The 13807-nt window shown below is 44.7% G+C and overlaps 1 protein-coding gene across 1 annotated transcript in view; it reads right to left on the reverse strand.

Moving 5' to 3' along the window:
• Clic4 (chloride intracellular channel 4) overlaps nt 1–13807 on the reverse strand; it is a 63282-nt gene that overhangs the window by 17939 nt on the left and 31536 nt on the right. The window contains exon 2 of the mRNA XM_031379043.1: nt 11690–11799. Within this exon, the coding sequence (XP_031234903.1) occupies nt 11690–11799 (110 nt within the window). The remainder of the gene's footprint in view (nt 1–11689; nt 11800–13807) is intronic.

A 13807-nucleotide genomic window follows, 5' to 3' on the forward strand; every position in this document is an offset into this window, starting at 1 on the left:
AAAAAAAAAAAAAAGACAAGGTCTCATATAGCCCAAACTTGCCCCAAATTCACTGTGTTCAAATTCGCTTGGAGCCAGATCCAAGCTGGTACGGAGCTTTCTAACACTCTTGCCTCAGCCTCCCTAGCTAGTACTGGGGCTACAGGTATAGGCTACCTACAGTAGCTGGCTAATTCCATTCTGATAGGTGTGAAATTTTTAATAATTAAAAAAGTAAACACTAACCTTAAAAAATAAAAATAAAAAAAGCACCTGACACACCTGACAGTATACCTTCAAAGAGCTCCCTACACCCCCCCCACACACAGAGCCCACCCGCGCAGCCCGCGCAGCCCGCACAGCCCGCACAGCTGCTTATCTTATTCTAAATTAGCCAGCCTGCCTCTCTCTTCCTTCCTTCCTGACCACAAATGCAAAGAATTTGAAATTAAAATATCTTTAAATATATCAAAAGGAGAGAATTACTTTGACGTTAAAAAGGATTTCCAAAAGAACAATTAGTCCTGGTATATTAATTTCCCCAGATCTCATCCATCCATCCATCCATCCATTCATTCATTCATTCATTCATGCCCTCTCTCTGGCTCCATCTTTTAATTTAGGTTAGAAAAAAAAAAGTACCCCGTGCTTTGGCTACACTCTAATCAAACATTAGCTGTGTGTGTCTTTAATCCCAGTGCTGGGAAGCAAGGACAGGTGGAGTTCAAGACTAGCCTAGTCTATATAAAGAGACCCAATTTCAAAACAAACAAACAAACAAAAATAAGACTTAGTTACTGATTAGTTCAAACTTTACCGCTCAGAGCCCCGCTTCTACCCAGTCACTAGTGTCTAGCTCCTCCACACCCAAGAAAATTATGACACCGACATCTACAGGAATCTCGGCTGTAAAAGAGGACTGCTCAGAGGTCTGGCTTGGTTTTGTCTCTGTCAATCTCTGAGTATTTAGTCTGCCAAGGAGAAGTTCTAAGCACAGAATGGAGGGTCCACACCACCTTTGTTGAACAGTGACAATGTAAGACTGTTCCAGCTGCTTTTCAATGTGAAGTAGAATTCTGCTACTTCACTTCATTTAGGAAGGGGGGGAGTGTCCTCTTGGTTCTTCACCCAGAAGCCTGCTGCTGATCTTCCGTAACTATGACCTGGGTGGCCTTTGGTCTGTAAGTCACCCAACTAAAGGCCTCAGACTCACATCGCCTCCAGTTACAATGTACTTCCTGCTCAAGCCCTTGTACAGCCTCCAGAAACTGTGAACAGTTCAAGGTTTACACATTTTCAAATCTTCAGTTTCAAGTTAAAAAGATGAATCAAACAAAAAGAAGCAGAAAATAATAATAGCATCTCATCAAAACACGAACTGCACAAAGAGGGGCCATGGCCGATCGGTGTCGGAACATCTCCCAGAATGCACAAAGCCTTAACTCAGGAACCGCGCACACAGTGAGCACACATTGAATAATGTCGTGAGTAAGAAACTAATCTGACTGCATGCAAAGTTTGACAACCTACAAAACAATTTTATCACTCTGAAAATCACAAAGCATAACTTTATCAACACATTTATAACACAAAGTAAATTACATGCCTAAATGGAAGATAAAAACATAAAGCCTATCTTTTTATAAATATTGTTTTATCAACAGGTTAGAGTTGACAAAAGGGACCAGAACGCTCAGTGCTTTAAAAACAGCCCAAGGAAGGGACCAGAGTCAGCAGCTTTTACTTCCACAATTAAGCACAGCAGCTTTTTTTTTTTTTTAAGATTGATTTATTATTATATGTAAATACACTGTAGCTGTCTTCAGACACGCCAGAAGAGGGAGTTAGATCTCACTACAGATGGTTGTGAGCCACCATGTGGTTGCTGGGATTTGAACTCAGAATCTTTGGAAGAGCAATCGGTGCTCTTACCCGCTGAGCCATCTCTCCATCCCCAGCACAGCATCTTTTAAGCTCCCCAGAAAAACACGTTTCCAGAAGACCATTTCTCAGAGAAAGGAAGAGGGTGGGGCCCAGACACACTTCCAGCCTCAGCTGTGAAGCTCCGTAGTCTTCTGCTCCAGCGGAAAGAACAACGGCTTCTTTGGGACTGGATTTTACCACCACACATTCAGAAATCAAAACATGCCAAGCAGGGCTGGCAAGATGGCTCGGCAGTTAAGAGCACTGACCGATCTTCCAGAGGTCCTGAGTTCAATTCCCAGCAACCACATGGTGCCTCATAGCCATCTGTAATGGTATCTGATGCCCTCTTCTGGTGTGTCTAAAGACAGCTACAGTGTACTCACATAAATAAAATAAATAAATCTTAAAAACAAAACAAAACATGCTAAGCAAAGGGATGCAAATAAAGTCACCAAGGCTCCCAGTGTCGTGTCAACAAAGAGTTATATAAGAAGGTTGCTGGCATCAGTCTTAACTTCAGTAGTGTTAAGGGTTCAGAACTGGCTATAGAGGATCAAATGATTTGTAATAATAAAATCTGACTAATTTAGGATTTATTCAACAATGGAACATGAAGCCAGGCATACTTACAATTAGCAATTTCCATTAATATTAATGACTAGTAATCAGTCTACCTTCTTTCTGCCTGAAAGATGTACAGATTTTGAAAACCACTAAGGTCATAAAGCTGCTTTCAAGGGTCAGAAGTTGGCATGAAGACCCTTCATCCCCAGTGAGAGATTTGGGGACAGCATTGTCACCTCTGACTGGGTAAACAGCAGGAACCAAACAGGAGTGCCAGGCAGGGAGGTGGCTATATGCTGCACAGAATCCTCTGTGACTTCCCCCGGCACATTAAGGACCTCGGTGTACCACGTGACCCAGGAAAGCTCCTTTTAAGCATGCTTTCCAGAAAGTGACTGCAGCGCGGGGTCACTGACTCGCTAGGCAAAGGCTGAGCAGCCCAGGACATCAGTTTGGTTCCTAAAAGACCCTCAACACAGCTCACTTGAGCTCATTCAAGTTTCCCTAAGTGACAAAAGCCAAGGCCCCAGGCTCCAGCCTTGAAACACTGCCTGTGAGCTGTGCACACTCCAGAGCAGAGGCCTTGCCTGCGACTGTGGCCCTGGTGCACTCCAGCAGTCTCCTAACTAAATACATTCTTCTGTCCTTTCCCATTTTGTTTCTAGATGAAAAGGAAAAAAAAAATCATTAAAAAAAAAAAAAAAAGCCAACAACAAAAAGGAAAGGGAGGGACAAAATCAAGAACAGCCAGAAAACAAGGAAACAGAAACCCAACTGGAGCTAATACTGCAAGCAGCTTAAGTGGCTTCACTTCAATTAAAATGTAATCCATCCCACAAGCAACAACTGGGGGGTGTGAGGCTGGTGGCCGAGTTCCAGGTGCCTGGCACATAATGAGCACAGCACGACTCTCCCACAGGGGAGCTGGCACGTGTGGGTCACCTGTCTCTGACTGAAATGGAGAGGAACAGACTGAGTATGTCTCTGGAGTTCTGTCTCAAAGGTACCAATTTTCAAAGCTACTATATCTTTACATACATACACATATACACATACATCCACACCAAGAGAATACTTGACGTATAAACATTCAAACAAACAAAACCCAAAGGCAGTAGCCTTACAAGGGAGACCTGCGGGGACCTCCCGTTGTGTCAGGTCACTTTACTTCAGTTGGTTGCTCCTGACTATTCACTGTATGTGTTGCAGTCTTCTGGCTTGACTGAGGCGTCACTGGTGAGCATTCATGGGCTCTCCCTCCTGCCCAGTTAAAGTCGTTACCAGATTTCACTCATTTTTGCTACATGGAACAATCAGCTCATTTTTGTCCACTTCAAGATAATTTGGTGAAGCAATAGTTTTGTTTGTGTGTTTGTCTTATTTCAAATCAGGGTTTCTCTATGTAGCCACGGCTGTCCTACAACTAGTTCTGTAGACCAGGCTGGCCTCAAATTCACAAAATCCGTCCACATCTGGGAAGTAATGTTTTTAAAAATAAAATGTCACTCAAGACTTCAGAACATATTTTTTAAAAATTTTTACTTATTTATTTATTTATTTATTTATTTATTTATTTAATGTGTATGAGTACACTGTAGATGTACAGATGGCCGTGAGCCATCATGTGTGTGGCTGCTGGGAATTGAACTCAGGACCTCTGCCGGCCCGCTCGCTCCGCCCCTGCTCGCTCCGGTGTAATTCACTGTAGCTGTCTTCAGATGCACCAGAAGAGGGCATCCGATCTCATTACGGGTGGTTGTGAGCCACCATGTGGTTGCTGGGATCCGAACTCAGGACCTTCGGAAGAGCAGTCAGTGCTCTTACATGCTGAGCCATCTCGCCAACCCCCAGAACACATTTTAATAACACAATGTATAAGTAGAATTTGTATTGATAAGAGGTTTAAAAAAATATTATGGGCTGGAGAGAGGCTTCAGGTTAAGAGTACATACTGCTCTTGCAGAGGATCTGAGTTCGGTTCCCAGCACCCACACCGGGCAGTTCAGGGGATGGGGTGCTCTCTTCTGGACTCCACATATATACATAATTTAAAAATAAAAATGTCAGGCTGGTGAGGTAGCTCACTGGTTAAGAGCACTGACTGTTCTTCCAAAGGTCTTGAGTTCAAATCCCAGCAACCACACGGTGGCTCATAACCACCCATAATGAGATCTGATGCCCTCTTCTGGTGCATCTCAAGTCAGCTACAGTGTACTTATGTACAATAATAAATAAATCTTTGGGAAAAATAAATAAATAAACAAATAAAAATATCTTTAAAAGGGGGCTGAAGAGATGGCTCAGCAGTTAAGAGCACTGACTGCTCTTCCAAAGGTCCTGAGTTCAAATTCCAGCAGTCACATGGTGGCTCACAATCATCTGTAATGAGATCTGATGTCCTCTTCTGATGCATCTGAAGACAGCTACAGTGTACTTAGATATAATAATAAATAAGTCTTTAGGCCTGAGTGACTGGAGCAAGCTGAGCCGACCAGAACAAGCAGGGCTACAGAAGTGAGCAACCTTCATTCCCAGCAATCACATGATGGCTAACAACCATCAGTACAGCTACAGCGTACTCATATACATAAAATAAATGAATAAATAAATCTTTTTTTAAAAGCCTTTAAAAAATAGATATATTTTAAGAGCAAAAATATTCACCAATCATTTTTCTAATTCACTCTTCAGCCTCAGGATTTACTCTCTGACATTCTCTCGGAAAGAAAACCCAACAAAAACATGCAGTAGCAAAATCCTAGGCCAGAGGGGCAGAGGGAAGAAAACAGAAAGGCATGCAGAGGGGCAGACACACACTATCTGGTTCAGAATCTGTTGTAAAACTGTCTTGAGAGGGACTGCAGAGCTGGTCAAAGAGTCTCGGCAACTTAAGTCAGCCTCATGAAGGAAGATGACATTGCCTCTCATGAATGAGTGACTGGCCACAGGAAACCAGCAATTTCTCTAGAAATTCCCTGTTCCGTTCCATTTACTCTCTGCATGCGTCATTCATGCATCCGTTACTGAAGATGTAACCGGAATAAGGCACCCGGCTCTCAACTTCCCCAAGACTTCAGAAAGCAGGACAAGGGAGACATACATGATGCGGGGAGCGGGTGTTGACGGATTAGTTGTTGATGTTGCAGCTGATGTTTTCAGACAGAGTCTCATGTATACCCCAGGCTGCCCTGGCACTCAAGATTCTTGCTTCTTATAATCCTGGGATTGCAGGCATGCACCACTATGCCCGGCTTGAGACATAATAAAAATGAAAAGATCTTGTGGGTCTATTTGAAAATTCGATTTTGCTCGAGTGTATAACTCCTTTGAAAAGGCTTGGTTGGCGCTATCAGTTTCATGCATGGCTCTGTTACTTCCTTTGAAACTACACTGAAGTTTATACTATCACAATGATCTTCCATAACAATTCTGTTACTAGAGTAACACGACTCTGAGTATGATTCACACCACTATATTACAAGTAACATGTCTACATTTGGAGAAGGAAACCATTCTGACAGTGCAAGTAAGATTTTTCATGGTTAGCAAAAAAAAAAAAAATAGAACTGCACATTTCCCAGGCTTTCAAAAAATGACCCCCATTTATTCTCTCGAGGGAAAACATATAGGAAATATCTGATTCACTGGTATCGCAGGCACGATTGCCTTTTATGATAAAAAAAAAACTAACGTTGGGGCTAGTCAGAAGGCTCGGTGTAGTTGCTTGGCAAGCATGCAGATCAGAGTCCAGATTCTCAGGACTCATGTAAGACCGTGGGGTGGCTGCATGTAATGGGAACTCCCACACTGAGGGAAAAACAGGCAGCTCTCAGGGGCAGCCTGGCCAACATGGTGAAATCCTACTCTCAGAAATGGAGTAATGGGTCAGAGGTTAAGAGAACTGCCCTTCCTAAGGGCCCAGGTTCAATTCCCAGCACCCACATAGTAGCCCACAAGCCACCTGTAACTCCAGATCTAGGGGATCCAATGCCCTCTTCTAGCCTCTGTGGGTACCAGACACGCAAGTGGTGCACAGACATATACGCAGGTAAAACACCCACACACATAAAATAAGAGAGCCTGTTCTCAAGGGCTGGAGAGATGGCTCAGTGGTTAAGAACACTGACTGCTCTTCCAGAGATCCTGAGTTCAATTCCCAGCAACCACATGGTGGCTCACAACCATCTGTAATAGGGTCTGATGCCCTCTTCTGGTGTGTCTGAAGACAGCTACAGTGTACTCATATGCATAAAATAAATAAATCTAAAAAGAAAAAGAAGAAGAAGAAAGAGGAGGAGGAAGAGGAGGAGGAGGAGGAGGAGGAGGAGAGTGGTAGAGCAGACATTCCCCTCTGGCTGCACACACATGCATATGACTGACCAACAGACAGACAGATAATTAGCTTCTTGAAGTTATCATTTCTATGCACTTCTCCTGACCAAAGGTCATTGGCTATATAGAGGTTAGCATCTTAGCAAGTCCTGCTAATAGTCTCTCTACAGATCACTATTTTTTTTTCAGATTTGTTTATTTATTATGTATACAGTGTTCTCTCTGCATGTATGCCTGCACACCAGAAGAGGGAACGAGATCCCATTACAGATGGTTGTGAGCCACCATGTGGGTGCTGGGTTTTGAACTGAGGACCTCTGTAAGTGCCGCCAGTGCTCTTAACCTCTGAGCCATCTTTCCAGCCCCCCTTAGTCTTTTCGTTTTAAATTATTCCTTTTTATGTTGTGTACATTGGTATTTTGTCTGCAGTGGGCATATATGAGAGGGTGTCAGATGTCCTGGAACTAGAGTTACTGACAGTTGTCAGCTGCCATGTAGGTACTGGGAATGTAGGGTAGTTAAACTTGGGATCATGCTTGCCCAGCAACGTCTCCCAGGTCCTCTGGAAGAACAGTCTATGCTCTTAGTTACTGAGCCATCTCTCCACTCCCAAATCACTAGTCTTTTTTTAAATTTTATTTTATTTTATTTTTGGTTTCAAGCCAGGGTTTCTCAGTATGGCCCTGGCTGTCCTAGAATTCACTCTGTAGACCAGGCTGGCCTCGAACTCAGAAATCCACCTGCCTCTGCCTCCCAAGTGCTGGGATTAAAGGCATGTGCTACCACCACCTGGCTCAGATCACTAGTTTTATACTTTGCTTTCTTTTGTTTTTGTCTCCTAAGACAAAGTCTCACTATGCAGCCCTGGCTGGCCTGGAACTCAACTGAGATCCTTGTGCCTCTGCCTCCCAAGCTGAGATCACAAGCCCCTACTAAGTTCACCTTCTTACACTTCTGCTTTCCCCCTTCTTACCATTAACACCAAGAGTCCTGGAAGGTCTGCCTAAGATGTAAGAGAGCAAGAGAGATAGGTGCTGGTCTCTGCTCAGGAACTCCTGGGCAGAATGAGCATAGTTCAAGTCTTAAAATTAAGACCCTGGTTACTGCCATAAGCCTGTCAGCCACACAGCTCTGTAAACCAATAAACTCTATTCACTAAGAGGTTAAAAATGCTCTGAAAGTCGATGAAAGTACCCTAAACACTGGAACAAAAGCACACCCACACAGAAGGTATGAAGGTTAGTCTCCTCTTTATCCTATCTTGAATGAATAATTGACCTCAGTGAGATGAGGCTGCTTGTCCCAGGTCTTGGAGGAACTTATGGCAGGGCTCTCTGAGCAGAGCCAGGCCCTTACTCCTTTCTCCCAAGCCACCCTGCTTCTTCCCCCACACAATGACATGTGACAGAGTCCCCCAGTTCTAATACGTGTTTATCTACAGCTTTCGTTCAGATGGCAACTGTGAAATCAAGATTCCTTCTGCAGCCTGGATGCCATTCTATCTAAAGTGCCTTTAATGCAACTTCATCATGAAAGAGAAACGGGCTTGAAAACAACTCCCACTACAGCATTAAGGCTGCCCTGGAAGCCAGCAATGGGAGTGTTGGAAAGAGGGCGAGCACAGGCCAGCACAGTCATTAACACCCACAGAGAGTCGGAAGGCGTGCCACAGAGCCAGAGCCAACCCCGCCTGCCCTGAGGATGAAAGCTAACAATCACTGCTTCAGGGGGCAGAGTGGGCTTCTCAGAAGCCCTGGGGGGCCGTCACTCTGCGCTGGCATGCTCCGGGATCACAACTTTCACTGCGGAAAGTGGGCAATTTCCAAGATATGCAGAAAAATAAGCTCAGCGGGTATTTTTCTCCCCCACAGATTTCTAAAAAGAGTCACAAAGCTTTAAAACTAAGTGTACATTATGGAAGGTGCTTCATACCATGGCGTACTTCACTCTTTAGTGACAACTTTATTACATGTTGTTTCCTGAGCCAACGCTCACTCTCTTGGGTTACTTTCTTTTAAAAATGTTCAAAACTCTGGAAGCTTGTGGGAAAGGTCTGAAAGGATGAAGACTACAGACCACACCAAAGAGCAATGATCTCCGACAATACTGGTGACCTGGCTGGTGGGGGAGGGAGCCTTGAGCACCTCGGAGGGTTTTACCCTCCTAAAATTTAAGCCGAGTGTGGTGTCAAGTACCTGTGATACCTGTACCCGGGAGGAGAGCAGGACAGGAGGATGGCAGCCAGGGCATACTGCAAACCTTGTCTCAAAACGTATTTTAGATGTACTAGAGACCTAAGGTTTCGAGAGAAAACCAAAACAATCCCAGGCCGTAACTTTAGGTATTCTCTGCTATTGATTTGATACACAGCCCTAGAAATGTATATCCTTGGTATTTTCTGGCTGTAAGACCCTAAATACCTATTTCCCAACTATCACCTTTTGTATATGGAGTACAATACTCTCAAATCTACCAACCCAAGTGTCGACAGCTCACAGCAATAATGTTCCCAGACCCTGTGCACAACAAGTAGGCAAATGTGAAGTGGCCCCGCCACACTCGCTCCATTTCCCCGCCAGACTCAGTATTCCTGGTCTGTTACACAATCAGGCACTGTACTCAACTGGTCAAAGAAAGCTCTGCAAGGGATGGCAGTCGGCTCATTTGTTCCACACCAAAGCTGAACAGGGAAACGCCACATAGTTTAGACTTAGTAAGGGTGTGTGTCTGGTGTACAGTCTATTTTTAGGAGTCATACTCAGAAACCTCCTTTTTGAATATATGTAGGAAAATAAAAGTAATAGAAGGATTACTGCATGACTTATTTCATTCTTAAAATAGCTCTGTCCAACATGAACAGAGCAATGTCGGTCCCAGGAACCGGCAGTCATCTTAACTCTTACTGATATCAAAGGCTCATTTTCTACATTCATGCACTATCTCCAAAGGGGTCCTGAAAGACTGCAGGGTTATTTTCAACAAATATACCCGCCCCCTTTGAAACAGAGTCGCACTTTCTAGGTCAGGCCAGCCTTGAGTGTATAATGCTCCCACCTCTGCCTCCCGAAGATGCACCACTGGCCCAGCCAACAAGTACACTTTGAAATGGGCACTTTTCCAAAGCAGTGGAAAAAGAAGCCAGGCGATGACAGTGCACACCTTTAATCCCAACACTCAGGAGACTGAAGCGGGTGGATCTCTGTTTGAGTCCAGCTTAGGCTATAGAGAGAACTGCAGAATAGCCAGGGCTACACAGAGAAACCTGTCTTGAAGAGGGGGAAAAAAAGGTAAAAAAATGACAAAGCACTGAGACACCCATGGGATGCTAACCTAAGTGGGGACGGCTCTATGACAACTCTCAGGATAAAGAGATATTAGTTCTGCCACCATCACCCAGCAGCCCGACAACAGTTCTCCCTCGACACTACCAACAACTTCAGATGCCTAAAAAGTAATTAGTACACAAGGCCGCAGCATTTGTGTAGCGATGTCAGGAGCACTATGGGGCTATGGAGATGGTTCAGTGCTAACCTAGCACACATGAGATGCTGGGGTCAGTATACACCACCAGAAAAGGGAACATTTTTTTTTTTAAAGATTTATTTACTATTATATGTAAATACACTACAGCTGTCTTCAGACACACCAAAAGAGGGCATCAGATCTCATTACAGATGGTTGTAAGCCACCATGTGGTTGCTGGGATTTGAACTCAGGACCTTCAGAAGAGTAGTCAGCGCTCTTAACCTCTGAGCCATCTCTCCAGCCCCAAAAGGAAACATTTCTATATTCCATTACATTTACAAACATTCCACAGGCAGATCCTTGAGTTTCTACTGGTACACATTTTTAAAATTTTATTTTTAGTGTGTGTGTGTGTTGCCTTCATGTATATTTGTGTACCATTTGCATGTTTGGTGCCCCCTCACCCCCCATAGGCCAGAAGAGGGTGTCTGATCACCTGGAACTAGACTTACAGATGGTTGTGAGCCGTCATGAAGATGCTAGGCATTAAACTGGAGTCCTCTGAAAGTCCAACTCTCTCCAGCCCCAGAATCAGGCTCTCTTTCTGAAGCTGACGCTCACCACTTTAGCTAGGCCGGCTGCCCAGAGAACTACCGGGATCTGTCTTTGGGGACTATGGGAACATAAGTGTTCTTCAGAGATATTGGAGAGAGACAGAAGTTCTTGGGTGGGGGGGGGCTTTCTAGTTGTCAGAACTCTTCTTAGTCTCCCTTATTCTGGCCTCTGGAGAGAAACCCAGACACGCATCTTCAACTAGCAAGACTGCTCTTATACCAGTGCTCTAACATCACAGAAAATATACTATTCCCTGCAAACTCGGCTAAGTGAAACAGAGCACACTAGTCAGCTCTCTAAAACTCCTCTTCTTGCCTTCCCTACCTCCATCTGCAACTGGGCCCCATCTCTGTGTGTGCTAGCTGGGCGAGCGCTCTACCGCTAAGCTGCGCCACCACCTGGAAGCTCTCAAAAAGATCCAGCTACTGTTCACAGTAAGCAGACTAGGAACGTGTCGGCCAGAAGGCAAAGCTCTGGGTGGCTCGGGTTTATGCTGAGAAACTCAAGGGTTTCACTGCTTCCACACTAAACCTTGGCCTGAGGGGCTCCTCAGAGATTTAAGGTTAATGGGTTCCAAGGGAGACTCAACCACATGTAGCCAAGGGTGGCAAACGCACCAAGAGAGAAACTAGGACTCCAGGTGACACTGTAAATTGACCCTAATGTTTATACAAGTTAAATCTTAAACAGAGAACCTGAGTAACTTCTGTTTCCTTCAAATGCAGTCAAAGCAAAGGGCAGGAAGGGATCCAAGCTGAAGGTAAACCGCACACTCTCGAGCCAGCTCCACAGTACAGCCAAGCCTTACCTTTTAAGGTCAACGGTTGTGACACTGAACACAACACCTTTGAGCCAAAGGATCATGAAGAGCCTCTGTGAAAAGGGGCAGTTTCCGATGCTTTCGCCGTCGCTGCCGGCCTGGAGACAGAGCAAACAGTAAAGACAAGGTCAAAGTGATGGCACACAGACAGCAGAGCTGCTGAAGAATTCCAATTGGACTATAGGAGCAGGTCAAAATTATGTTGGTCTCCCCTGTGCCTCTCTATTGCAACTTTCCAATGTGGCAGCCAGCAGCAACAGCTGGCTAATGACTGCTTAAAATGAGGATCGTGCCAGTGTAATGAAAATTTCATTTTACCTATCTTTAAAAGTCACATTGTATGTGTGATAGTTTGATGAAGATGTCCCCCATTGTTTCTGGCATGTGAATACTTGGACTCCAGCTTGTGGCACTGTTTGAATATGATTAGGAGGTGTGGCCTTGGTGGAGGGAGTATGTCACTGGGGATGGGCTGTAAGCCATGGTTTATTTATGATTTCAGACGTGAGCTCAGCGGCTGCTCCAGCAGCCAAGCCTGGTGCCCACTGTCACACATCCCCACTATGATGGTGACAATCTTATTCCTCTAGAGCCCCTAAGGGCTTATTTACCCTTCCTTCTATGTGTTGCCTTGGTCATGGTTTTTATCACAGCAATAGAAAATTAATTAATACAGGTCGCTGTATTGTGTTGAGAAGTACACTATACCCAAGGACACATACATCTGACATAGGCAAGGTCTGTCCTGGGTCTGACAGTATTCTTTCTTCTTCATCACCTTTTCTTTTTTTTTTTTTTCTAAATGCAGGGTTTATTTGTGTAGCCCTGGCTGTCCTGGAACTTGCTCTGTAAACCAAGCTGGCCTCCAAATTAGTCCTTGGTCTGGGTTCCGTCAGACTGCCTTGCTTGCCCAAGTGCTGAGATTAAAAGCATGCACCACCAGTGCCTGGAAACAGTAGTTTTTATAAGGCAACATGAAACAAGGAAACATATAGATGCCTGTCTTTAAAGAGTTAAATAATTGCCGATCATCATAATCAAAGGTGGTAGGGCAGGGCAGTGGTGGCTCCCACCTTTAATCCCAGCACTTGGGAGTCAGAAGCAGATGGATCTCTGAGTTCAAGGTCAGCCTGGTCTACAGTGAGTTCCAGGATATACAGAGAAACCATGTCTGAAAAACCAACCAACCAACCAACCAACCAAAAAAATACATTATAAATAGCCTACACCCATATTACTTCATGGAGCAAGAAAATAATCAGACACTTGTATATGTTCTTTTTTAATCCTACTTGAATGAAGCAGTTAAGTGCCCAGAGTACAATGATGGATGAGCAGCCTTCTGAAGTTCAAGCCAGACAAATCTTTAATTTTATCAGGCACGCCCCAAGATTCAAAGGCAGATGGGGAGAAGGCTGTGCTGCCACGCACCTGCAATCCCAGCACTTGAGAGGCAGAGGCAGGAGGATCAGAGGTTCAAAGTCATCTTCTACTACGGAGTGAGCTGGAGGCTAGCCTGAGCCATCTCATCCTGGCTCAGGAGAAAGGCACCTCAGCTCATCTTCATTCTGACCACTTCGGCCAGTCCTTCACGGTGGAGGCCCATTCACAATGGCTGCCAAACGCGCTGCTTTCTCAGCCTGGTTCATCTGAACAGTGCAGCCTTTGGGGGGTTTGGTCTTACCAAAGCAAAAAGGGAAACAAGAACTATGGAAGTCCCCTGCTTGTTTACACACTCAGCAAACGCAGCCATTCGAGTGTCTATGAGCAGAAGGCAATTTGCATTAGCACTCCCTGTGTAACATTTGGGTGGAAAAAGCATCTAAAACCAAAACATGTTTTAAATAAACTGTGTCTACAAAAACATGCTTTGTTTCTTTTCTCTCCCTCCACAGACAATGCCTGCCACTTCCTAAAGCAAACTATAATAATTGGTGAGACACATCTGGGGCTGGGGGAGGCACTGTTTTCCTAAGAACCCTGGAACACTCAGAAGTCCATCAGTAAAACACCACAGCTGTAAAAGCCACTGACTCCCTAACTAACACTAGGTGGTAGCTGAGGGGAAGCTCAAGGCCCTGGGTTCCACACCTGACTCCATAACTA

The sequence above is a fragment of the Mastomys coucha genome, unplaced genomic scaffold (assembly GCF_008632895.1).
Source record: "Mastomys coucha isolate ucsf_1 unplaced genomic scaffold, UCSF_Mcou_1 pScaffold18, whole genome shotgun sequence".
Taxonomy (NCBI): Eukaryota; Metazoa; Chordata; class Mammalia; order Rodentia; family Muridae; genus Mastomys; species Mastomys coucha.